Raw genomic sequence first — 25,979 nt, 5'->3', positions numbered from 1 at the left:
CGTGAACCTACGTGCTCCTTCCACCTCACACAGCCACACAGGTATGTTTTAGCATTATATATTTTATGAAATATTTTATTTGATTATAAAACAGGAGAGTATATAATAAAGCCAAGTTATACCAAAGTATTTATAGAAGGGAAAGACCTCTGTGGGCTGGAAGCCTTCATGGAAAAACTGGTAACTGAGCCTTTGAAAATAAAAAAAAATCCTTCCTGTCCAAATAAATGCATTTCTCCTACACAGGCAAAATATTTTTAAAATGTATTTCAAAAGTTAGATTTCTGGAAAAAGAAAAAGAAGAGGTGGAGGTAGTGGCTTCTTTAAAAAGTCCATCCGGAAGGAACTCCTGGGTAGGAAGGCGAGGAGGGTGGCGGGGGAGGACAAAGCCAGTCCCATGGCTCTCCTCCTCGTGCCATTTTTGAAACCTCGGTGTCTTTATCGCTGTTTTGGCCTAATCCTTGAGTATGGAAGAGAAATGTAAAGGTCCTGAGAGGTGATTTTGAGATAAGCGAGAGACCCGTGGGATCATTATGAAGAATGAGAGAAAGGGGTTTCAGACTTGCAGCAGGAGGTTAGGACAGGTCCAGGAAAAAGGATTTCTGGGGGTTGGCAGGGGCTAGGGAGAGGCATGTGGCCCCTGGAATGAGGGCTGAGTGGAGATGCGGGAGCTGTTTTGGAGAGTTTTGAATGCAGAAGAGATTCTCTGCTGCGTGGGACCTGCTGGGTGCTGGGGATTGGATGGTATGCTCATAATTTAAGGTGGTTACCAAAACGAGCAGTCGCTGGTGGCTGATGCCGCAGAGCACAGGACTGGGTCCTGCTGAATGGGTATTTCCCATTGGCCCTGCCTGCCGGGCAGTACAGGAGCAACCAAGGTCACCCCAACTCCTCCTGCCCCCAGCCCCACTGCTCCAGCCTTGACCTGGCCTCCCTGCACCAGCCACAGCGAAGTGGGCAAGTTGCTGGAGAAGGACTTGCTCAGAACAAGGTGGTTCTCCCATTTCCAAATAGTGATCCACTCAGGTGGGAGAGAGAAACCTTCCAAGCACTCCCACTGCCAGAAGGTTCTTACAGGGGAACCTGTGCTTGGAGACTATGGTCAGATGGGGGTACCACTCAGGGCTTCCTGCCCACTGGGGTGAGCCTCTGGGTGTTTCTTGTACTAAGTACTCCTGCCATTTGGGGAAGCCAGACTCCAAAAGGAGAGCAAGGAGGAGAATATGCGTGCCTACTGTGTACAAGTCAACTCCACCGCTGTTCACTTCTCCGAAAAACCGGAGGAGGTGGGTCATATTAATATCCCCATTTTAAGGTGAGGAAACTGAGGCTCAGAGTGGCGAAGTGACTTGCCCTAGGCCTGTGGTGGGCAAACTGCGGCTCGCGAGCCACATGCGGCTCTTTGGCCCCTTGAGTGTGGCTCTTCCTAAGCCTTAGGAGTACCCTAATTAAATTAATAACAATGTACTTACCTATATAGTTTAAGTTTAAAAAATTTGGCTCTCAAAAGAAATTTCAATCGTTGTACTGTTGATATTTGGCTCTGTTGACTAATGAGTTTGCCGACCACTGGCCTAGGCCATACAGTATTATGGGAGCAGACAGAGCAGTGCCTTGCCCCTGCCTTCACTCCCGCCTCGGGAATGCTTCTCTTCAGGAGAAATTTCACCCTCCCAAGAAGTCTTCTTCTCTGCCTTCTGGCCGACTGCCCTGGGTTTGGGGGCTTAACCACTCCCCTGGGCACCCTCCTATCTGGGTTCGTTGCCTTTGAGTGGGCATGCGGGCCAAGCAATGCAGACGAGGGTGCCCAGGGCTCAGAGGGACAGTTCTTGGTCCTCTCAAGCCAGCCTAGTTGCTGTGTGACTTTGGGCTGCTGCCAGGCCTCTCTGGGCCTCACTTTTTCCACCTCTTCCTCGGGGGAAGCCCCAGGTAAATTTATTTATAACTTAGCTTCAAGTTTGCTGCTGCGGAAGGTGTTAGCAAGGCCACAGAACCCTCGCCTGAAAAACAGCAGCACCCCCAGGCCAGTGGCGGCGGGGCGGGTTATGTAACCGGGTGCTCAGCGCGTGTGTTGGGGATGGGGGGACGCGGGGCGGGGCGCTCGCGGCTATTCCGGGCGCCGCTATTTTTAGCCCCATTGATGAGGCTGCGTCGGCTGCCGCAGCCGGGATTCCGGAGACGTCAATGCGCGCGCGTCACGGTCCCTGCCCGCCCGCCCGCCCGCCGGGGGAGGCGCGCCCCGGGCTGGGACAGCGGCGCGGGCGGCCGCGGGGCGCGGGGGCGGGGGGACGCGGCCGAGGCCGGAACTGCGGGGTGGGGGGCTCCCGGGGGCGGGGGGCGCGGCGGCTTCCGCGCGAGAAGGCGGCCGAGCTCGTGGGGACCCCGCGCGGCGCCCGCGACCCCCGAGCATGGGCGCCCCTGCGGTGCGGCGCTCCCCGCAGCCGGTGGGGGTGCCAGCCCGGAAGGCGGGGGCGGAGAGGCGAGCGGAGCTCACCAGGCCAGGTGAGGGGCCGTGTGGGCCGGGGCGCTGTGGTCCCGGGGTGACCCGGGAGGAAGGGGGTCTTGCAGATATACTGGGGTGAGCTGGGGCCACGCGGCGAGTCCTGCTTGGAAGCCGGGCAGCGTGCGGGGAGGCGGGTGGGGGAGGCACCGGATTCCCAGCGGAACCTGCCAGCCCCGACTCAGCCCCCAAGTGCGGCGGCCAGCTCTCTGGTCCCGGCCCGCCAAGGGTGGGGTTTGGCCCGCGAGGGGCGCTGGAGGTGGCCAGGCCAGAGAAATTCCTTCCATTTCCCGCCGGCTGCAGGGAACGGGTTCCAGGAGTTCGGGAGCTCAGCTGCCAGGATGCCGCTGGGAGGGACCGGGATTGCCAGATGCAACTTCTTCGTGGGACCGAGTGGAGAAACCGAGGCCGGAGAGGGTCTCGTGGAGTCGGAAGCGGACCTGGGACTGGACATGCTCCAGTGGTGGCCTTTACAGTGAAGTATTCATTTGGGTTTGGGGCTAGCATTAGGGGAATGCGGGGAAAACGAAGGCTGGGCAGGGGTAGGTGGGTTCACAACATTTCTGCCCCGAGGTGCTCATGGGTTCGGGGGCTGACAGCCTGGACAGGGACCCTAGTGGTGGCCACAAGGCTTGCTTTGTCCTAGACCCACTCCCAGTGAATGGTTAGTTCAGGGACTTGGAGGAAGACCGAAAGGGCGGCCAGTTGTTTCTTTGCAGAGATCTAGAGCTGAGAGGAATGACAGGTGCACAGTAGGATAAAATCAAGAATCCAAACGGTGGCAATCCGGCAGAAGGGTGGACCAAGACTGACAAGATGGACGTGACTGATTATAAATGCTGAGACCTGTGCGGGAGTTAAGAAAATTAGGTCAGGAATCCGGGCCTAGAGCCTGGCTCAGAGGCCCAGCAACCCAGGCCCTGGAGCTTCCCACTTGCTGTCTGGTGTTGGCTGTCAAACTGCTCTGCAATCAGAGACCTCTGCCCGCTAAACAGGCCCAAGGGGGAATGGAATGCCCCTCCCTGGGCTCCCGGGGTCCTGATCCCAGCTTTGCCTCTTCCTAGCCGTGTGACCTTGGGCAAGGGGTGAACGGCTCTGTGCCTTAGCTCCCTCGTTGGTAAAATGTTCATAATAATCATCCCTTCCACCTAGTGTTGTGAGGCTGAAATGCGAACATATACATAAAGTGCTCAGTAATGTATCTGGCACATAGTGTTCCACATATATCAGCTGCTGTTGTTGATGTGTGTTAAAGTAATATGCCCATTTCTGGGTGGGAACATTGGCCAATGCAGAGCGTAGGAGCCACCAGGGCTGCAGAGGGTGGGTCTGTCAGTTGTGTCCTGTGCAAGGGGGAGTTGAGTTAAGACCCAAATACTTCAGGAAAGAGAAGGGCGTTGCAGGTGGGCCCAGGCACAGCAGAGACCCAGAGCGGAGGGCTCTTGGAGGCAGGGTTGTGATTCATCATAGTGTTGGCTGCAGTGTCCTTCCCACCTCCTTCCAGGCGGCTGGCTGACCTCCTCCCAGCCCAGCCCCACTGCAGGCACGTGTGAGCCCTCCTCTCCCCGAATTCCACAAATACTTACTAGAGCACCTGCTGGTGCTGAACTCTGTTTTATTTATTCTAAATATATTTTTATTAATTTCAGAGAGGAAGGGGGGGGGGAGAGAGAGAGAGAGCGAGAGAGAGAGAGAGAGAGAGAGAGAGAGAGAGAGAGAGACATTAGTGATCAGAGAGAATCATTGATTTTCTGCCTCCTGCACACCCCTGACTGGGGATTGAGCCCGCAACTTGGGCATGTGCCCTGACCTGGAATCAAACCATGACATGACCTCGTTGGTTCATAGGTTGATGCTCAACCACTGAGCCACGCCAGCTGGGCTGAACTCTGTTTTAGAGACTGAAGAATGCAGGGCTTGAGAGAGACAAGTGAACAGCATTAGTCCCATGGAGATAATAAAAGTAGGTTAAAGAGATAGGATGAGGGCGGAGGATCTGCAAGAAAATGGGAATGGGAACTGATGGGTGAGGAGGAGATAGCTGTACAGACATCCCGGGCAATGCTTTCCTGTCAGAGGAACAGACAGTGCAAAGGCCCTGAGTGAGGAAAGAAAGCCCATTTGGCTGGAGCACAGCTGGGTCCTTGAGGTCTGGCCTGATGCTCCCACCACATTGGGCAGGTATCACTTTTTCTTCCTCCAAGCCCCCTCAGTCCTTGGTTGGCCCTCTGCACAGTGCTGGTTGTAACTGACCTTGATTCATTCCCCCATTGTAACCTCCTGTGGCCCAGGGATCTTGGTTTGTTCCTTCTTGGGTCTCCCACTGTTCATGGCTCACTGCTGGGCTCCCAGTAAATGTTTATGAAATGACTGTGGAGGAGAGGATATTGATCTGGGATAGGAGATAGGATCAGGACCTTGCTCTGAGATGTTAGCAATCACTTCCTAGGCACCATTGGGCCCCAGACTCTGGCCCCTGTTCTCAGACACAGGCAGGCTGACCTGGGCACTCAGACTGGGCCTGACTGGTAGGAAGTGTGTGTCCCTCCTGAGCCTTCCTCCTCAGCTGTGGGCTGGTAGGGAGAAGAGGGAGGGAGGGCCTCAGGGCCTGCCTGCAGACCTGTTTCTGGAGGATAGGGGACGATGATGTCATTCTGGGAAGCAGGTGTAGCATATGGGCTGGGGCAGGTTAGAAGCCTGATTTTGCCTTCTGTTTGGGGTTGGAAGCTCTCCAGATGTTCCAGACTGCCCTCCCCTCCTTCCCTACGGCCTTCACTCCATGCTCCCATTACGCCCATAGGAGCAAGGGGTGCTCGTAGCTCTGGAAGAGGAGTCTGTGTGCCCTGGGCCAGAGAAGCTCCCTTTGCCTGAGGACCCTGGGGCAGAAGTCAGGAGGGCGAGGAGTCCCATCACCCACCCTCTGGGACCCTCTCCTTCTTACTTCCTCTGCCTCCATCATGGAAACATCTACTCTTTTCCGAGGCCTCATCATGGCCTGTAGCGCAGCCTGATAACTGGAGAAGGCCAAGCCTTGGCTGGCCCTGCCCTCTGGGGCCCAGTTGAGAGAAGAGAGGGTTGAATAAGAGTGGGAACAGGAAAGGAGAGCTGTGGGGGTCTTGGGTGCATCGGCTAAAGGGGGCTCTGGCACCAGTGGGGTCAGTGGGAAGAGCTTGAAAGGCTAGAGAGGTGGTGCACACAGTTGCCCCAGAAGGAGAGGCCAGGAGATGTCCAGAGAGGCTTGGAACCAGGGTCTGAGGTCAGCTTTGATGTGTCCACATTGAATTTCTCTTCAAATTGATATCACGTATGTGTCTGGCACTGTTCTAAGTGTTTTACATATAGCTCATTTTAAGCCGGATGATAACCCTATGGTTGTTAATTTTAGAGATGTCAACCACAGGTTGTCATTTCTACAGATCAGGAACAAGAGGCACAAAGAGGTTACGTAACGTGCCTCAGGTTACAAGTGATGAAGCCCGGGTGCGAACCTCGGCAGCCAGAGATCTAGCATCCTGCTCTTAACTACTCAGCTCTAACCTGAGCCTTCCCCTTTTGGGACTGGCATCCCTTCACAGAATATTCCTGAGGGTCCTCATTGCTCTGGTTACAAGGCTGGGCTGCCTGGAGATGGGGTCACGGAGCCCCTGCCCTGAGGGCCTCTGAGGCTTTGGGGGCTACAGTGCAGCCTCTAGGGAGAGAAGGGTATTCTGCTCTGTCCTCACAACAGTTCTCTTTTCTCTGCTTACAAACACCCTTTCGTGCATATCAGGGGGCTGAGAGCTGGACTGAGGCACCCTCACCCCGGAGTAGGGTGTAAAGCTGAGGGCTGGGAGCTGCCATGTGTCACATGTCCCGGAGATGCCCCAGATGCTGTTAGCATCTCCTGGCCACAACCCCAAGGGCTGTTTGCCTAGGGCAGTGGTTGGCAAACTCATTAGTCAACAGAGCCAGATATCAACAGTACAATGATTGAAATTTCTTTTGAGAGCCAAATTTTTTAAACTTAAACTATATAGGTAGGTACATTGTTATTAACTTAATTAGGGTACTCCTAAGGCTTAGGAAGAGCCACACTCAAGGGGCCAAAGAGCCACATGTGGCTCGCGAGCCACAGTTTGCCGACCACGGGCCTAGGGCATAGGCCCCACGCTCTGATGCCCAGCCTTGGGCTGGCTTGTCCCCCTGATAGCCTGGGTCCTGCCCCTGTTCCCACAGCTGTGTGTACTGGTTTGTGCTGTCTCTGGGGAATTCCCTGCTGGCTGGTTTCTTCTCAGTCACACTGACTCCCCCTCTGTAGGCCTCAACCATGGACAGAGGCCCGCTCCAGCCCCTCCCTGGTGTCCGGCTCCTTTTGCCAGGCCCTGAGGATCCAGAGGATGGTTTGAGTATTGCCCAGGGGCTGTCCATCCATCCAGAGTGGTAAGTGCTCTGCTGTTGTTCTTTGTACACCCCTGGGGCCCCCGAGCAGGTGGGGTTAGGGGGTGGAGGTGGGTGTGGAGCCGCCTGAAGTGGATGTGGTTTGGGGGATGGAGGGGGAAGCCCTGCAGAGGTGGTAGGCGAGGTGCTGCTCAGCGTGGGGAGATCTGATTTTCAGTGTTGGGGGTAACGTGGGGGTGGGGAAGGGGGAAGCCTCGTTTTCTTAGCAGGATAGGTGGAGGGGGGCACTCTGGGCCCTGTGACATGGGGTGATGGTGGGGGTGGGGGGTGACAGCTGCTCTCAAGGCAGCATGTGCCCCGTTCCAGGAAGCTGATGGGGTGGAGTTGGGTAGTTCAGGGCCAGGCTGGGAGTAGAGTGGGGCAGACATGGGGGATGGGAAGCTGCTTGTTTCTAGGTGCAGGCACTGCACCAGGGGAGTGGGTGAAGGGAAGGCGGGATGACCCCATTCCTCCCTGAAAGGGTGCTGACCGCCCCTGCCTACTGTGGCTGCCCTGAAGGTCCTGTGAGGTCTGGTAGGGGGAGGTGCCTCTGTAAATGGGAAGGATCTTGCTAACCAAGGACGGGGAGAGGCCCCAGCATTCCTGAGGGGGAAATCTCAGTCTTGCAGACATGGCCAGAGGGATCCTTGGCCATCTCGCTCACCGCCTCTCCTTATGGACGAGGAGACTGAGTTACCGAGGGGGGAAGTGACTTTTCAAGGTCCTACGGTGAGGACATGTAGAGCCAAGCTTAGAATCCAGGCTCCTGGATTCCAGGCAAGCCCAGAGGCCTGATCTGTTGTGAGGACACACCTTCTTGTCTGAGCATGCTTCCAGAGAAGGCACAAGCCGATCTGCGGGTGATGGGGGGTGGGAGGGGGGGTAATCAGAATGGGATTTCCACCAGCCCTTTCCCTGGGGACCTGAGATACTGGGATGGGGCCAAGGGCACCACAGTCCTGGTTACCGTGTTTACCTGAGGGAGCTGGAGTGCAACCTGGCCCCCTGGACAGGGATCCTGTGATTCCCCTTTTTCTTCCCTGGAACAGAGAACAGAGGGCCGTCTCTGAGCAGCAGCCCCCCTCAGGCCTTGGGAGATGTCAGATGAAGCAGGAGCTGGCTGGGTATCTCCCCCCCACCCCCCACCCCAAGCACGGTTGCCTCCTGGGGAGTTGGTGCTCAGGGTGCAGAGAGTCCCAGAGAGATGGCTGGGCTGGGGAGGGTAGGATGTCCAGTTCGAGCCTGGGTGGCAAAGGGAAAGCCCTGGGAAGCAGGGCCTCCGTTTCCAGGGCTGCCCTGGTTGTGCACCTGGCCTCACGCTGGCAGCAGGCTCTGTGCCCCCAACTTCAGGCTGGGGACAGGAAGAGGCATTCCTGTAAGTGGGAGAGGCGGGTGCCCCTGGTCAGCCGGAGATCACGACTTGGGCAGCAGGTGAGTGAAGAGGACAGCAGTGGGCCAGGTATCTTTCCCATTACTCTGTCCCCACCTCTACCCTCAGCTCAAACCTGGCATCCTGAGCTCCCAGCCTTCCCTCTGGGTACACAGCAGCCCCCATGACAGGATTTCCTGTGTTCACCTTGTCGTCTGGGTGATTGGGTGAAACTCTCATGTCAGATATACGGCCAAGGCCACCCCGAGGGGCTGCCAGCTGGGGCCCCGTGAGTGCGAGAGCTGCTGGTCTTGTGACGTGGACACCTGTCTGCCAGGCCTGGGCACGGGCCCAGGGTCACGCTCACACCGGGGCTCCCGTCAGTTGACTATTTTGGGCTCTTGCTGACCTGGGCCAAAGTCAGGCTCCAGCCAAGAGGGCCCTGAGGCAGCTCCCGTGTCCCCAGAGGCCGCTCTGGTTTCTGCTATATAAACAGAGGAGGACATGCTGGCTTGGAGACAGCTCCACGTCCTGAGCCTGCTCAGCTGGTGCACAGCCTCCCCTGGGCAGGACGAGCTGACTGGGCAGTCGCGTCTCTTCCCTCAGGGCTCCCTGAGGCCGCCGGGAAGGGCCCCCAGCCGGGCCTGGGATTGTCCTCCCTCCGTGCAGCTGCCCACGATGAGTCAAAGCCGATTGTGAGGAGGAAACTGGTGAGTCTGAGGAATGGGGAAACTGAGGCACAAGAGCTGGGCTGTTTGGATCTTTTTCCATTGAGACTGTTTGCTTTGTGGTTCCTTTAGGAGTCGGGGAGGAGGAGGGAGCAAGGGTGGCCTATGTCCCGAGGAATGAGAGTAAGGCAGCGGTTCTCAACCTGTGGGTCGCGACCCCTTTGGCGGTCGAACGACCCTTTCACAGTGGGCGCCTAAGACCATCCTGCATATCAGATATTTACATTACGATTCATAACAGTAGCAACATTACAGTTATGAAGTAGCAACGAGAATAATTTTATGGTGGGGTCACAACATGAGGAACTGTATTTAAAGGGCCAGAAGGTTGAGAACCACTGGAGTAAGGGCTTGCCTGCAGTTGGATGATGGGAGTTGGACCTGGGGACACTCGGTGGTTGAGAACCGGGAGACACGATGCCATCTTTCTCCTTCCTCGGAGCTCTCCAGCAGGGTCCCAGCCTCCTCTCTGTCGCCCAGGTCTGGACAAGGCACTGGTGTGCTCAGGTGGGGAGGGGCACTGGAGTGAGCCGGGTGTCCACCGGGTACTTCAGCATTGGTTCTTGAGTAGGGTCCCTGGACCCCCACCTGCTGGGACTGAGAGGCAGACCCCTGGGCTTGGCTTCCCCGAGCTCCCCACGCCTGCCCCACTCTCCTTGCCCAGCTTCCCAGCTGGTTTGGGTGCCTGAGAAGCAGAGCTGGAGTGAGGTCTGGCAGGCCCGCCAGCCAGCTTGCCACAAACATGCTCCCAGGCCCCCGGCCAGCGGCTTCGGCCCGGCCTGGAATAAGTGGCAGCTCCTTACGTGGGAGGCTCTTGTGCTCTCATTCTCAGTGCTTAAAAAAACAAAACCTTTTCCCTTTCTGAACGTGAGTCTCTAAACGAATCCAGAGCCTGTGACTAAAAATACTTTAACAATAGGAAAATGCATCAGTCTTTCCGGCTGGGGCTCATTATCAGAGGGTTTTTTATTTTGGAATTTGAAATTTTGCCCAAGGTGGCTGGGTGGAGACCCTGGGCAGGGGCAGGAGAATTCGGTGGGTGTTGATATTCTGCAGGCTGATGGGAGACCCTCCAAGGAAGGAGGAGGGGATTGCTGGCCAGGAGCTGAGCTGAGCAGATGGAGGGGCGTAGAAGGGGTTTGAGGAGGGTGCAAAGGAGGTGTGGGCTGTCCTTTCCCAAAGGAACTCCGTGATCCTGTCTGCGTTTCCCAGCTCTGGCTGTTCTTACTGAAGTCTAATCTTATTCCTCTGTGCTGTATGTTAATTCCGTCTGGCCTGAGAGGGAAGTGGGGTTGAGAAATCACTGGACTGAAAATGACCTCTATGGAGAGAGGCCTGCCCTCCTCAATTAGCTAGCTTTCTTTAGCGTATTGAGCACTTGCTGCATACAGAGTCTGGAATTTTCTGGTGCTGGGTGGAGCCACGTCTCTGGGCACACTCTCATTTCCTTTCACTCAAGCCCTGTTTTTCTCTGGTTCTTAAAGAAGGGGTGCTGGCTCCCCAGTTAGCTGAGGACCCTGGTGTCTGTCTCCTTTTCCTGTGACCCAGGATCCTGCTGCAGGTCCCTAGAGTCCCCGTTCCCAGATGGTGCTCCACTTCACTGTTGAGCCCCCCCCCCCGCCCAGTTAGCGGAGTGAATTCTCACAGCCCTGGGACTGTGATGCTGTCGGCATTGGACAGATGAGGAAACAGTCTCGGAGAGGGCAAGGGACTGGTCGCACACCAGGTTTGCTGGCTCCTCTGCCTTTTGCCCCGGCCAGGGGCTGGGGTGAGAGGTGGGGGGCAGCGGCTAACCCGCCCACGTCCTTGGGAGCCTGTTTTCAGGGAGATAACATATGTCCGTGGGAAGCCCCCTGGGACAGTAGGCAGTGTGTCCCCACCCCCAGCACAAATCCCCCTGCCCACTGTCAGGGCAGGAAGAGGAAGTGGCCAGGTCAGGGCAGGCATAGGTCCTGGGGCTGAGGCGGGGAAGGTCCCCTGGCCACTTCTCAGAGAGAGGAGGCCAAGCTCGCTCCCTCTGCCCACCCTGGGGTGGGTGTGGAGGCCTGTGGGTGGGGATGGTTTTGGTGAAAGTGGGGCAAGTTCCTGCCCTCTGCACAGCAGCGGCGGGGCAGCCTGAGGTCAGGGGCCAGCGTGGGAAAGGGGCTGTGCAGTTCCACTTCCTCCATCCTCTATTCACTCAGCTCCACGCCCTCCCTCTGGGCTGGGAACATTGGCTACCCATTTGGGACGGCCCTGGGCTACGACTACTGAGGATGCATGAGGGGTCCCCCTGCCAAATTGGGGGAGACAGGGCCTTGCTCTCATGTTCACACATTGGAGGGGGCGGGGTGTGGCTGAACACATGGTAAGTCCCCCTAAGATGTGACTAGGAGGGGCAAGGGCCTAGTGAGTTGTTCAGAAAACATACCGAGTGTGCGAGGACCCCTCTGTAGTGTCAGATCTCATGGGCTCTCCCAACTGTAGTTGTGTTCTGAGTAAGTAGCATTAGAACAAGTACAGAATGAGAAACAGCGCTGTTTCTCGGTCATTTCAGAAACACACACTTGAATGAGTAAATTCCAGCGGCATCTGTACCATTTACATATAGATATTGCTTTCGTTGAGGCGTGACTGTGTTTTAGTTACACTTTTATTTTTGAAAGTATAATATATAGACCACAAAGCATGCAAATGGTAGGTGTAATATTTTAAGAGTATAGTTTGTGACTTTTCCAGAGTGGGTGGCCATGTCCAGATTGTGAGTCAGAAGGTTTCCAGTCCCTCCAAAGACCCCCTCCTGGCACCACTATTTCTGATTTACAGACGCTTGTGTGTACCTGGTTCTGTGGTGCCCTTATAAGAAACGAGGGGGCACTGGGTCCAGCACAAAACTGAGAGTTAGGGGACCTGAGTTCGAGTCCTGCTCCCAAGCCTCCATCTCTTCATTTATAAAATGGGGGTCAGAATTCTCCTGGAAGGCTGAGGAGAGGGTTCGTGGAAAAATCCATGCAAAGTGCCCTGGGTTGACCAGTATTCCCCATGCCCCCAACCCCCAGTGAGGAGGTGCTTATTATTAAGTGAGGCTGACCCAGGGGTGGCACATGAGCTGCCTTAGGGGATCAGCAGGGTTAGAATAGAAGGAAAAGGAGCCATGTGCCCAGGTGGTGGTGGGAAGGTTTAACCCAAGGTCCTTATATGGGAGAGTTATGAGGGCAGATTGGTGGGCTGGGCCTGCAGTGGGAGCCTGACATGGTTGGCTGTCTTATCTCCAATATGACATCTTCCATCCCTACCCTTCCTGTGTTATCGTGGCCCTGTCTTACCTTCTGGTTCTTCCCTCTAGTTTTGGATACATCTCTCATCATTACCTGCTTCATCATTACCTGTCCCCCCCCCCCCCCCCCCGACCAGAGCTGTTTCGCTCTTGAAGGCCAGACGTCTTGAAAGGGGGAGGGTCCCTTAGGAGTCTCTGGGCAGCCTGGGACCAGCTTATGGTCTAGGTCTCCCAGAGTCTGCATCCAATATGCCTTTCCCCACAGTCCTACTTAAGCCAGATGCCACTCCCTCCAGAGCCCCAGGCCACCTCCTCTGGAGGCCATCTGGCCAGCAGGGATGAACCCAGGGGTGCCCAATGCGTGGCCCTGGCAGTGTTCCCACAGAGGGACTCTACTTTTGTCTTCTATTTTCAGAGTGTAAGGTGTTTAGACCTCCCAGCACCCCTCCCCTCCTACAAGCATGTCCAGGTGGCAGATGCAGCTGCCTCCTCTCCCCTCTGCCTTTGGAGCAGCAATACTGCAGCCTCCAAACCTGCAGCAGCCAGGGAAGGTGGGGCCTGGGCTGCGGACACAGATTTGGAGGCTAGGGCTGAGATGTGGAGATTTAGGCCAGGGCCCTGGACAGCTCCTCAACACACACGAGTTCCCTGGGGCTCCTAGGTGGGCCTCCCCACGGGAGAGCAGGGAAATGGAAAGCGGGCGGGAGGAAAGGCAGGTGCTAGGGCTCAAGGCTGGCCCAGTTCTCAAAGAACTGCTAAGGCTGGGCTTGAGCTCACGCAGCTAATACACCTGTTTGGCTGATGGGGGTGGAGGGAAGAACGCTGATCTGGCGAATCATCTTTTGCTGACATGTTAAAATTATTTTTATTTTTTGAGGAAGGCCCTGTTGGTTGGAAGGAAGCGTCCCAGGGCGGGCTGGGGGACTGGGCGGCAAGCCCATTTTCATCAGCCCGGACTTGCTGCATGGGCCTGAGCAGGGTGCAGATCCTCTGGGAGCCCTTGGGTCCTAATCTGCAAAATGGGAGCACATGAATGATGTTAGTGGTCAAGCCTTTTTCTTTTTTAAAGCTGAATCCTTTTTTGTTTTTTCCTCCTAAGCAAAATCTTATGCAAAGGCCCAAGACAAAGAAAAATTTTGGCTTAAGTGGTGTGGAGATCCTGGCTGGTCCCATTGGCATTACCCTGCCCATGCTTCACCTTTACCCAGGTGGCCTTGAGGGGTCTCTGGAAGCTGGTTTGGGAGAAGCCAGAGCTCTCTGAAGGCTGGTCCGCATGGAGATTGTATGCTGTAATAGGGGCGTTCTGGCAGGTCCTGACCACATCACCAAATGAGATTGGTGTTACGTGAGACTGCTCCACCCGGGGGACAGTGGGGTTTGGGAAGTGGAGACAAGCTGGTCAGGGGGTGGTTTTAGTTTTCTTAATGAGTGCGGGTAAGGAAAAGCGGAGGTCACTGGCCTCACTCGGCTGGGCTGCTGCTGCTTCCTTCAGGAACCACTGAGGCATGCCTGTGGCTGGCAGTAGGAACTGGGGATCCAAGAGATGTTCCAAAATAGGATTTCAGGAAAAAATGAAAAGTTGCATGTAGGGCATCAGGAGCAGAGATGGGGTGACGGCTAGTACACAGATGACAAGCACTGCTTGGAACAGATGAAGTTTGAGGTGCTGGCTGGACCTTTGAGTGGACAGAAGTGGGGGCTGGAGACAAGGGTGTGGGGAACCTGGGATGAAGGGGAGGATGGATGTGAGGAGCAGAAAGTGCCTCAAGGGTTGAGGGGATTTATGTAGGGGGCCCAGATGAGGTGAGAGTGGGGTACAGGGGTGCAGGCTCAGTGGAAGCAGAAACTTCATGTTGACTTGCAGGGGAGAAGGGGACTGGGTGGGGCCCCAGTGTGTGTGTGTGTGTGTGTGTGTGTGTGTGTGTTCTCCTTATGAATATTAGCCCTTCCTTCCACTCTTTCCTAGCAGGTAAGGGCTCCCCAGGTGAGGAGCAGAATGGGGGTGGAGGGGTGATAGCCAGACCGGGGAAGGTTCCAGGTGGCTGCAGCCTGGTCTGTGCCCTGATATAGCCCTGATACAGGGCGGGTCAGAGCTTTCCACAGGTGTTGGAGGTGAGGTGGGAGTGTGGGTAATCCCTTATTCGAGACAGGGGACCGCGAGAAAAGATCCCCTAGATATGCAGTCAGTGGGGATCACCCCCGTGGGCCACCACCTTTCTGTGTGACCTTGAACAAGTGCCATATTTCTGAGTTTATTTATAAAATGGGGAAGAGTCTGCACAAATTCGAAAAAATTTCTCAGGCCCAACCCAATTCTGAAATTCGGTAATTTCCCACCAGAGTTCACTCAACCTGGAAGGGACTGTGGAGGGGACTGGTGAGAAATGAAGTTCAGCGGGCGGGGTAGAGCCCATTGGTCCATCTTCCGCCTGGCAAAACCCCTGCCCTCCGGAAGGTATTTTGCATAGGAAATTGGGGGGAGGGAATACGGCTCTTACTGATCGTTGGGGCCACCTCTCAGCCCCAGATCCCACTGGGGAGACCGCAGGGGGAGACCGGGCAAGTGCAGGGGGCTGCGGTGGGGGCGCAGGTGCTTCAGGTGTGTGCCTGGGTTGCCCGCCCCAACCCCAGGCCTCCAGGAAGGACCTGGGAGGGTGCCAGGCGGAGCGGGCCCAGGGAGCCGGCCCAGGGAGCCGGAGGGAGCGGGAGCAGCTGGAGGGCGAGGAGTTCCTCGCCGGGGAAGCCCTGCGGCCGCGGCTCCAGAGCGCCCTCTCCTTGGGTTCTGGCCCTCCAGCCGGTTATTTCGGACCTGGGGACCCCGGGCCGGGCCCTGGGTGTCGCGGGGGAGCCTCGGGAGTCCACGGGTTGCTATTTTTAGCCGGCGCGGCGGGCGCGAGGGGACTATTTATAGATCAAACAGTCCGCGCTCCCTGCGTCAATGGAACCCCGCGTGCGTCACCCGCGCAGACATTCCAGGCCCCCCTCTCGCTCCGCCCCCTCGGGCTCCCCGGCCCGCGCCGCCTCCCGCCGGAACCGCACCGCCCCCCGCGCCCTTGTATGGCCAGGGCTAGCCGGCCGTGCGTCAGAGGCGCCCCCGCCCCTCCCCGTGCGTCACGGAGCGCTTAAGAGGAGGGTCGGCTCCGCCGGGGAGCCCCAGCGGTGGCGGCTGCGAAAGTTAGGGGAGTGTGCAGGACGGCAGGAGCGCACTCGGCGTCAGACATCGACTCGGGGTGCTGGTCCCGGGCTGGGGAAGCAGGAGCCGGCCGGGTAGGTACCCCCGCGGGGAGCGTGCAGCTCATCTGAGCTCTCTGTCTTGGTTTTTCGGGGTGTTGCATGAAGGAGATGGGTGTACGCGCGGGTAGAAAGGATGTTGTGGGCAGGGTCATCATGCCGGGGGACGGGTGTAGGGTGCAGCTCTGGAATTGTCGGGAGCAGTTGGAACGGAGCAAGGACCCAGCTTGGACTGGAGTCTGTTCGGTGCGGGGGTAATGTCTGTGCAAGGTGGAAGCCTCAGGGGGTTAGGGTTGGCGCCAGGAGTCGGGACTTGTCCAGTAGGAAGCTGTCCGTAGCTCAGTCCCCCAGGGTGCCCCCCTGGGCACACAGCGCCCTGGATGAGGTGCTGACGGGGTTCCCAGTACAGTGGGGGGAAAGGTACAGAGAGCTTCAGCTGCCGGGATCCGCTGGATTTCCAAAAGGGTCTCCTTCCCCGCAGCATGCCAGCCCCCTCCCCATGCTCCTAGTAGTTTTCTTAACACTTAAGAGGCTGCGGCTGAGCTTGCAGGATACAGCCTGGAGTTTCTGCCCGAACTATGTTAGCAGACTCTGGGTTGCCCAAGGAAATGGCCAGCATTGGTGGCTGAACAGGGGAGGGGGTGCGTTGCATCATGGAATAAGAAAGTCTTCTTGGGGCAGGAGCAGGGTCTCTGGAAGAACAAGGAAACTTGTTTTAGCTGTAGCTTGGATCCTCTGTGTGTGTGTGTGTGTGTGTGAGAGAGAGAGAGAGAGAGAGAGAGAGAGAGAGAGAGAGAGAGAGAGGTGGAAACCCTGGTCCTTGGGGATCCTGGATGTCAGTTACTAATGTTGGAGTCTCTGGTGTGGTACTATCTGAAGGATACCCCGCTCCTTCTACCCCCGGAGTCACTGTTGGATCAGACAGGTAGGGTGCAGCCTGAGGCGGGTTCAGCATAACAGGTGCAAGCCACATTGTTGCCAGGACCTGCCTGAAGCCGGATTCGCCCCCTCCCTCCTTCAACCCCGCCCCTTCCTCCTCCCTGTGGGACTTTGCTGTTGTCTCCACCCCCATGTGGGTCCGTATCTTGTGCCATTAAGTACCTGCATGGGGGTGTGGGTATAGGTTGGTGGGGGTTGATCCGGATGTGGGACGTCCAAGTGGAGAAACAGGATTTGAATAAAGCTGGAACGCCCAGCCCTTCGTGGCTGCTGCCTCTCCTCCACCCCAAACCCATCCCTGCCCCGCTTTCCTAGCGCAGGCAGACGTGGCCACCTTATCTCTCACAGGTGCTGTGTGCTGTGGACAGGTGCTGCTGGGTGGGTGGGGCCAGAGCTTCCTGGGGCTCTGTTGTCTGGGTTGCCTGGGGGAGTGTTAGGTCAGGGTGGTGCTACCCTCTCTAGGGCCATGGAGGTGGGAGAAAGGCTAGAGCCCGAGGACTCTTTGGGTCCTTTGCCCCTTCCTGCTGCCCCCCTAGATTATGGTGCTCTGTTCCAGCTCGCTTTCTTACCCAGCGCCCCTCCCTGGCTGGTGAGGCCAGAGCTGTGCAGACCCCAGGCATGGAGGGATGGGAAACTTCTCTGTTAGTTTATGACCGGTCTGGGAGCTTACAAATCCCCCTGAGTGATGCTTCTCTGCTCCTCGGGATTGGGGCGGGGGTGTAACCCCATTGTCTGAGCTCCTGAAGTTTTCAGAGCACAGACACCCTTTCATGGAGGGACCCAGGCAGGGCAGGATGTCTTCTCCCAGCAAGCCCCTCTCCCTGCATAGCCACTGCCTGTCTCCTGGTGGACTCGGAGAGCTCTCTTATAAAAAGTACAGAGAAAAATGCTTGGGGGTAGCAGAGAAATTCCTCTTAGGGACTGTCCATTCTCCTGGTCGTCCAAGGGGCTGTTCTCTGCTCCCTCCTGCCCCCCCCCCCCCCGGCCTCTCTTCAGCATATGGCCTTTAAAGGTCTGGAGCCAGGTTACCCAATCCCCTGGGGAGCTGGGGACAGGGTGAGGAGTCCTGGGCTCTCTTCCTCTTTGCCTCTGAGAGCATCCCAGGCAAGTGCAGAGTGGGTACCCATCCCCAGATGGCAGGACCGGTGTGCATGTGGGATCTGCAGCCTTTGCTCAGTATGCAGTGTGGGGGCAGGGATACGAGGCAGGTTCATTGGTGCTTAGGCCTCTTTCTGAGGCAGTGGGCCTTCAATCCCAGCTCCTCTTCCATTTGCAGGATGTCCTTCCCAGGTACGCGGGGCGGGGGCGGGGGGAGTTTTGCAGAGGCTAGGTGGTGCCTGGGAATGTTCCCAGAAGTGCCAGATTGGAGAAACAGCATATCTGTTCCTGGGGACTGGGCAAGGCTGAGCCTGGCTGCTTCTCCCACCCACCCTTCTCCCAGCCCCCACCCATGCCTTACCCGGCGAGGGAGGGCAGGGCAGGGCACTGGAGGAACACAGCTTCCCCCTGTTCTGACAGAGAAATTCTGGCTGGATGCCTTCCCCAGGGCTCCCAGGCTGACTGGGTGTGGCCGGTCTTCCGACCAAGACCACTCTCGCTGGGCCTTTGCTCAGGGGCTTTTTGTGACAAGGAGGTGGAGATGGTGCTGTGGCCGGGGGCCAGGATTCCTGGGTTCTAGGCTTGACTGTGGCTCTAACACCTCAGGGTCTCATGTCTATCTTTTTTTTTTTTTTTTTAAATATACTTTATTGATTTCCTACAGAGAGGAAGGGAGAGAGATAGAGAGTTAGGAACATTGATGAGAGAGAAACATCGACCCACTGCCTCCTGCACACCTCCAACTGGGGATGTGCCCGCAACCAAGGTACATGCCCTTGGCCGGAATCGAACCTGGGACCTTTCAGTCCGCAGGCCGGCGCTCTATCCATTGGGCCACACCGGTCAGGGCTCATGGCTGTCTTTAGAGTCAGGCTTCTCTCACGGACTCCCCTCCTTGGTGTCTCCCCTCTCCAGAGATGCCCTGTATCCAAGCCCAATATGGGACACCAGCACCAAGCCCAGGACCCCGTGACCACCTGGCAAGTGACCCTTTGACCCCCGAGCTCAGCAAGCCCACCATGGACCTGGCCAGCCCCGAGGCGGCTCCCACTGCGCCCACGGCCCTGCCCAGCTTCAGCACCTTCATGGACGGCTACACGGGGGAGTTTGACACGTTCCTCTACCAGCTGCCGGGAACAGCCCAGCCATCCTCCTCAGCCTCCTCCTCGGCCTCCTCCACATCCTCGTCCTCAGCCACCTCCCCTGCCTCTGCCTCCTTCAAGTTCGAGGACTTCCAGGTGTACGGCTGCTACCCCGGCACCCTGAGCGGCCCGCTGGATGAGACCCTGTCCTCCAGCGGCTCTGACTACTATGGCAGTCCCTGCTCAGCCCCGTCACCACCCACGCCTGGCCTCCAGCCACCCCAGCTCTCTCCTTGGGACGGCTCCTTTGGCCCCTTCTCACCCAACCAGACTTACGAAGGCCTGCGGGCATGGACAGAGCAGCTGCCCAAGGCTCCGGGGCCCCCCCAGCCGCCGGCCTTCTTTTCCTTCAGTCCCCCCACCGGCCCCGGCCCCAGCCTGGCCCAGAGCCCCCTGAAGCTGTTCCCCTCGCAGGCCACCCACCAGCTGGTGGAGGGAGAGAGCTATTCCATGCCCACGGCTTTCCCAGGCCTGGCGCCCACTTCTCCACACCTGGAGGGCCCGGGGATGCTGAGTGCGCCCGTGACCTCGGCCAAGTCCCGGAGTGGAGCCCCGGCCGGAAGCGAGGGCCGCTGCGCCGTGTGCGGGGACAATGCTTCGTGCCAGCATTACGGGGTCCGCACCTGTGAGGGCTGCAAGGGCTTCTTCAAGGTACTGGGCTGCCCGGGGTGTGGCTTTTCATGAGGAGTGGGGACAGGCTGGTCTCTCACCCCAGTGGGTCTGTGGGTTCTCCCAACTAGTCCTGCTTTTCAGGAAAGGTCCCCAGGAAATGGCAGGGGGCTGGGACCTTTCGTGTCTTGGGGCGCACACTGCCGGTAGGACTGCAGTGTGATGGAGAGAGGGGTGAGATATGGGCAGAGGGTGTGGGCTGCAGGGGCACCCAAGAGGGTATGTGCTCATGGCCAGCCTCTGGTTTCCCTCTGCCCATCCCCCACGAATCCAGGCCCTGGTGGGAAGGGGGCCCCAGGCGCTCGTGTTCCTGGCAGGAGATGAAAGGATCTGGGAAGAGGGCTTGGTGCTTGAGGGCTGGGGGTGGACTTGGGAACAGGCTGTGTGTTTGTCCCAGCACTGGTGCCTGCTTAGCTTCCCGTCACCACCCCCCTCCGCCCCTCCGCGGCCCTCTCTTGTCTGTCTCAAGGAAGGGACAGGCGGATGCAGGCACATAAGACGTGCAGGTGTCTGGGCTGCCAGGGAGCCCCTCGCCCCTAGCCTGGTGTCCCTGGGGTCTTCCTCCTGATGTAGAAGCCTCCCCCAGTGTCCCCAAGACTTTCTTTCTCCCCCCACCCTTCCACCTCTCCCTCCCCTGCCACCCAAATGTTAGAAAAATAGCTGTGAACAGAGAGGGCTTTTGTCTAGGATGGCAGCAGGATCTGGACAGTCCCCTCCCCTGGCTCCCCCTCCCCACACGCTCTGACAGCCTGTTCCGTGTTGTCCCCCCTCCAGCGCACAGTGCAGAAAAATGCCAAGTACATCTGCCTGGCTAACAAGGACTGCCCTGTGGACAAGAGGCGGCGAAACCGCTGCCAGTTCTGCCGCTTCCAGAAGTGCCTGGCTGTGGGCATGGTGAAGGAAGGTGGGTGGTGGGACATGCCAAGGGACAGAGGTGGGCCTGATGGGTGTGGCAGGCAGAGGCCCCGGCATTCGTCCTGGTGGGCCGCGGGCGAGGGCGCGCCTGGACCGTATTTCTACCCCACCTCTGGTCCACCTGCCTTGCTTATGGGGCGGTCCCTGCTGGGTCCCCTGGTCTCAGGGGCTCTGGGGCCTTGGTCTTCCCAGCATTGTACACGTCTTGGGCCGAGAGGCCCTCCAGGGTCTCTTCCTCCCTTCCTCACCCCTGCCATTTCTTTGCAGTTGTCCGGACAGACAGCCTGAAGGGGCGGCGGGGGCGGCTCCCTTCAAAGCCCAGGCAGCCCCCAGATGCCTCCCCTGCCAATCTCCTCACTTCCCTGGTCCGGGCGCACCTGGACTCGGGGCCCAGCACAGCCAAGCTGGACTACTCCAAGGTGAGCCCCCAGCCCACATCCAGTGCCTGCGTGCAGATGACAAAAGGCCCCTCTTCCGTTGTTGGACAAATTGAAAAAAGAGCAGCCCCTGTGGCTGACCAGATGGAAAAATGTACCCCCTGGGGTGGGTGGCCAGTTAGAAAAATGTGCTCCCCCAGCAGCCTCTGCCCTGGGTGACTGTGCCAGCATTGGGAGGCACGAGGCGGGCAGGATCTCAGTTCCTCTCTCACCGCCGAGATCTGGCCTCCGATGCATGAGGTGGCTGTACGTGGTGGCCCTGCCCAGGGCCCTATGTGGCGTGCTGACCCCTCGGGACCGCCCCCTAGTTCCAGGAGCTGGTGCTGCCCCACTTTGGGAAGGAAGATGCCAGGGACGTGCAGCAGTTCTACGACCTGCTCTCGGGGTCCCTGGAGGTCATCCGCAAGTGGGCCGAGAAGATCCCCGGCTTTGCTGATCTGTGCACAGGCGACCAGGACCTGCTGCTGGAGTCGGCCTTCCTGGAGCTCTTCATCCTCCGCCTGGCCTACCGGTGAGCTGCCTGCTGTCTGCCCGGCCCCTCCCCGGCTGCCCTGCCCGGGAGCCCCCCTGACCACCACCTGCACCCCCGCCCTCCAGGTCGAAACCAGGCGAGGGGAAGCTCGTCTTCTGCTCCGGCCTCGTGCTGCACCGGCTGCAGTGCGCCCGGGGCTTCGGCGACTGGATCGACAGCATTCTGGCCTTCTCTCGGTCCCTGCACAGCTTGGCTGTTGATGTCCCCGCCTTCGCGTGCCTCTCCGCGCTTGTCCTCATCACAGGTGAGTGGCCAGTCCTGGGGGCTGGGGAGGGCCGGAGGGCCCTGGGTGGACTGGCATCTGACACTTCCCAGGCTGCCACACTGTGGAGCGGGGGTGGGATGCTGAGAGGGGCAAGCATCTGCGGGTGGGAGAGCAGCACTGCGGTGGGAGAGCAGCACTCGGTGGGAGAGCAGCACTCGGTGGGAGAGCAGCACTGCGGTGGGAGAGCAGCACTCGGTGGGAGAGCAGCACTGCGGTGGGAGAGCAGCACTGCGGGTGGGAGAGCAGCACTGCGGGTGGGAGAGCAGCACTGCGGGTGGGAGAGCAGCACTGCGGTGGGAGAGCAGCACTCGGTGGGAGAGCAGCACTGCGGTGGGAGAGCAGCACTGCGGTGGGAGAGCAGCACTGCGGTGGGAGAGCAGCACTCGGTGGGAGAGCAGCACTGCGGTGGGAGAGCAGCACTGCGGGTGGGAGAGCAGCACTGCGGGTGGGAGAGCAGCACTGCGGTGGGAGAGCAGCACTCGGTGGGAGAGCAGCACTGCGGTGGGAGAGCAGCACTCGGTGGGAGAGCAGCACTGCGGTGGGAGAGCAGCACTCGGTGGGAGAGCAGCACTGCGGTGGGAGAGCAGCACTCGGTGGGAGAGCAGCACTCGGTGGGAGAGCAGCACTGCGGTGGGAGAGCAGCACTGCGGTGGGAGAGCAGCACTCAGTGGGAGAGCAGCACTGCGGTGGGAGGCAGAGCTGGGGCTGGGGCCCAGCTGCGTGTGACTGCGAAGCCCAGGCCAGCCTGTGAATGATCCCAAGCAACCCAAGGTCCAGACTGTGTAGGTGTTGTACGTGGCCTAGGGTTGTGATTTATTGTTAAAGTCTGAACTGAATTATGTTGCATAACTGCCCAAATGATAAATTTTCACAAACTAAGCACGCCCATGGAACCAGCATGACCAGTCCCCCAAAGCCCTCCTTGTGCCCCCCGACCCCCAAGGGTAACTCCATCCTGACCTCTGACAGTACAGGCTCCCTGGGCCTCTTGGGTGGTTTATGTAAATATAATTATGCAGGATGGGCTCTGGGTGTTCAGTGCGGAGGTTTTCAGATCTCACTGTTTTATTACTTACTATTTGTTTATTTTTGTTAATCCTCACCCAAGGACATTTTTTCCATTGATTTTTAGAGAGAGTAAAAGGGAGGGAGGGGAGAGAGAGAAACATCCATGTGAGAGAGACACATCCATTGGTTGTCTCCCACATGTTCCCCGACCGGGGCTGGGGATCCAACCTGCAGCCCAGGTGCATGTCCTTGACCAGGAATTGAACCCGTGACCCTTCAGTGAGTGGGCCAACACTGAACCACTGAGCAACACCAGCCAAGGTTATGCTTTACTTTTTAAAGCACCAGAATCTGCCCCTGTCTCATTTGCACTCAGATTTCACAGGGGACCCAGCAGCATCTGAGGCCCCCTGTGGGTTTGAGGCCAGCTTTCGCTGGAGGTGGCTTCTAGGGCACCACTGCTCGGCTCCAGGGCTTCTTGGAACCGGTTTGGGAAAAAACACTGGCCTAGTCAGAAAACTTGGCTAGGATTTCCTTTTGTGTGTGTGTGACCTTGGGCAAGTCCTTTGGCCTCTCTGGGCCTCCGTTTCTCCCCCGGGACGAGGAGGATAAGGTGTTCCCGCCTTCCTAGTCTTCTGATGAGGCTCAGAGTGGCTTCGTGTGTGGACATGCTCTTGCAAAGTGCTGGAGGAGTATGAGGGACGGTTAGTGGCAGCGGTTTTGGAGGCCTGGGGGAGGCCAGGCCTTGGAGGGGCACAGTCCAGGGGGGTTCATCCTGTACCCTCCTCACAGACCGGCACGGGCTGCGGGAGCCTCGGCGGGTGGAGGAGCTGCAGAACCGCATCGCCAGCTGCCTGAAGGAGCACGTCTCGGCTGTGGCGGGCGAGCCCCAGCCGGCCAGCTGCCTGTCCCGCCTGCTGGGCAAGCTGCCCGAGCTGCGGACCCTGTGCACCCAAGGCCTGCAGCGCATCTTCTACCTCAAGCTGGAGGACTTGGTGCCCCCTCCGCCCATCGTCGACAAGATCTTTATGGAGACGCTGCCCTTCTGACCCCAGCCTCGGGACACGTGTGCACCGTGTGCGCACACTCCCACGCCACCCCACGTGCCTTGAGCCCATGGACCTTGGATTCCCCCGGAGCACCGCCCCCCGCCGGGGCTGGAGCTGCAGACTGACTGGCCTCCTCACCTGCTCGGGGAGCTCACCCCCTGGAAGAGGGGGGTGCCTTCGTGGGGGAGACCCCTTCTATTTGTCTTACCCCCCATCCCAGCCCTGGCCTTCATGTTTTTGTAAGATAAACCATTTTTAACACACACACCGCTGTGCTGTAAATAAGCCAAATGCTGCTGTAAATACAGGAAGGAAGAGGTTGAGGTTGGGGGGAGGGTGAGAGGGAGGGATGGGACCCACCAACCTGGGCAAGCCTTTCCCAGTCTCTTCCTGCTGACTCTCTCTTGCCACCTCCTTCCACATGTACATAAACTCACTCGAGGAGGAAGACAAGTGACAGATTCTGACATTTATATTTGTGTATTTTCCTGGATTTATAGTATGTGACTTTTCTGATTAATATATTTAATATATTGAATAAAAAATAGACATGTAGCTGAAACTGGGGTCCTGTCTCTCTCTGACCCCCGCCCCCGCCCCCCCGCCCCCTCCATAATCACATGAGAGACAGGTGACTGGATAAGTCTGGGACATTACCAGCCTGACTTAACAGGCCTCAGTTGACTCCTTTGTAAAAGGTGAATAATAACGGCATCTGCTTCCTAGGGTCGTTCTGCAGAAGCACTGAGACTGGAGTCTGACACTAGAAAGCCTCTGACAATCTGGGGCCGCAGTGGAGGCCCGTGGAGGCCGACTGGCAGGGAAATAACATCCGAGTCCTACCCTGGGGCAGTGATCTCTGCTTTGGCTTCTACATCTGTAACAAAGGGGCGGGGCCTACCTCGTGTTGCTGCTGGAATCCAGGAGTGTGGGTGTGGTGCTTAGCATGGGGCTGGGCACAGGGCAGCCCAGAATGATGGTGACGGCTGTTTTCAGTGTAAGTTTTTTTCCATCCTCTTCCTCAACATCCTTCCCACATGCCTCACACCCCAGCATCAGGATCCAGGCTGCTGGCAGGCCTGGACTTCTTGGCAAGGAGAATGTTCTGAGGTCCTACCTGTGCCCAAGTGTCCCCGTCCAGGCGTTCCTTCCCCCAAGCTCATCAGTTGCTTAGTCAGCTGGTTAAAACGCAGATTTCCTAGCCCCGGCAGGTGGGTTCAGTGGTTAGAGCGTTGAACAGCGGCACTGAGGGGGTCTCAGGTTCGATTCCTCAAGAGCATGTACCTGGGTTTCAGGTTCACTCCCTACCCCCAGTTGGGATGTGTCTCTCTCACATCGATGTTTCTCTTTCTCTCTCTCCCTCCCTTTCACTCTCTCTGAAAAGCAATGGAGAAGATATCCTCAGGTAAGGATTAACCAAAAATAAAATAAAAATGAAATGCAGATTTCTAGGCTACCTCACAGATTCAGGCTGGTAGCCCTGGCCGGTAGGTCACTTGGTTAGAGCATTGTCCTGGTACACCAACGGTGCAGGTTGGTTCCAGTCAGGGCGCATACAAGCATCGACCAATGAAAGCACAGAGAGTGTGTGGCAGCCATTCTCGTCACTAGGGGGCCTAGAGATCTACAGGGACCAGGATTCTCCATTGCCCCACCCCCACCCCAACCCCAACCCTGGCCCCTCCTCGAGCACCCAGGTGGTTCTCTCGCCTCCCCACGCAACAGACGGGGAAACTGGGCTGTCCTGGCTCCACATCTGTCTGCAGGATAGGGCAGATGTGGAGGAGAATGACACAAAGGCAGCGGGACTCCGTCCAGCCCCAGCTGGTGGGAGATTTCCCAGGGACCTCTGCCCTAATCAGAGCACTGCCACCAGACTTACCTCCCCACTGAACAGACGGGGAAACTGAGGCTGGTGAGAAAGAGGGGCTTCTCAGAGAGCAGCATGGAGTTGAAGGCAGGGCTGCGAACAGAAGCAGATTTCCTGACACGCCCACGCCTGCCTGCCTGGCCAGGTGCTGATGCTGCGACAAAAGCTCACTCAGGGCTCTGGCAGGGGGTGGCAAGGACACATGCTTGGAAGCCCACACACTGCTGGCCGTCACCATGCACGGCCCACAGGGCTCCCTGCCTCACCCACGTGTGGACCATTCAGGAGGCCTGGGGCTGGACTGTCTTCCCAGAACCCCAGTGAGCGCATGTGGTTGGGGCTCCCTGGGGACCTAGACTGGCCGGGGCACTGGGGAGGCCTTTGACTCTGTCCTATTCCTGAGCGAGCCAGTGCCTGGGGAGGTGGAGTCTCGCGCAGGAGGTGGGTCCTGGGCCCAGGGAATCTGTGGGCTGTAGGAACAGGCATGCGGACCTGCCCTCGGGCTACACGGCACTGAGCGCAGGGAAGGGGGGGATACTGCATGGCCGCATGGCC

At 58.0% G+C, this 25,979-nt stretch overlaps 1 protein-coding gene across 2 annotated transcripts; it reads left to right on the top strand.

Annotated features, from left to right (window-relative positions):
* Positions 1–8,890: 8,890 nt before the first annotated feature.
* NR4A1 (nuclear receptor subfamily 4 group A member 1) lies at positions 8,891–24,116 on the top strand. Of its 2 annotated transcripts, none has more exons than XM_081082259.1 (7): positions 8,891–8,995; positions 18,453–19,330; positions 20,123–20,252; positions 20,531–20,682; positions 21,009–21,211; positions 21,298–21,476; positions 23,298–24,116. In XM_081082259.1, the coding sequence occupies exons 2-7, from the start codon at positions 18,455–18,457 to the stop codon at positions 23,552–23,554; spliced, it is 1,797 nt and encodes a 598-aa protein (XP_080938385.1). In that variant the 5' UTR covers positions 8,891–8,995; positions 18,453–18,454; the 3' UTR covers positions 23,555–24,116. The 2 variants fall into 2 exon arrangements, with proteins under 2 accessions (XP_080938385.1, XP_080938386.1); XM_081082260.1 differs by lacking the exon at positions 8,891–8,995 and adding an exon at positions 15,425–15,536.
* The last annotated feature ends 1,863 nt before the right edge of the window (positions 24,117–25,979 follow it).

Source organism: Myotis nattereri (genome assembly GCF_964212035.1).
Source record: "Myotis nattereri genome assembly, chromosome: 2".
NCBI classification, from domain to species: domain Eukaryota; kingdom Metazoa; phylum Chordata; class Mammalia; order Chiroptera; family Vespertilionidae; genus Myotis; species Myotis nattereri.
This window is presented reverse-complemented; position numbering and strand designations above follow the sequence as displayed.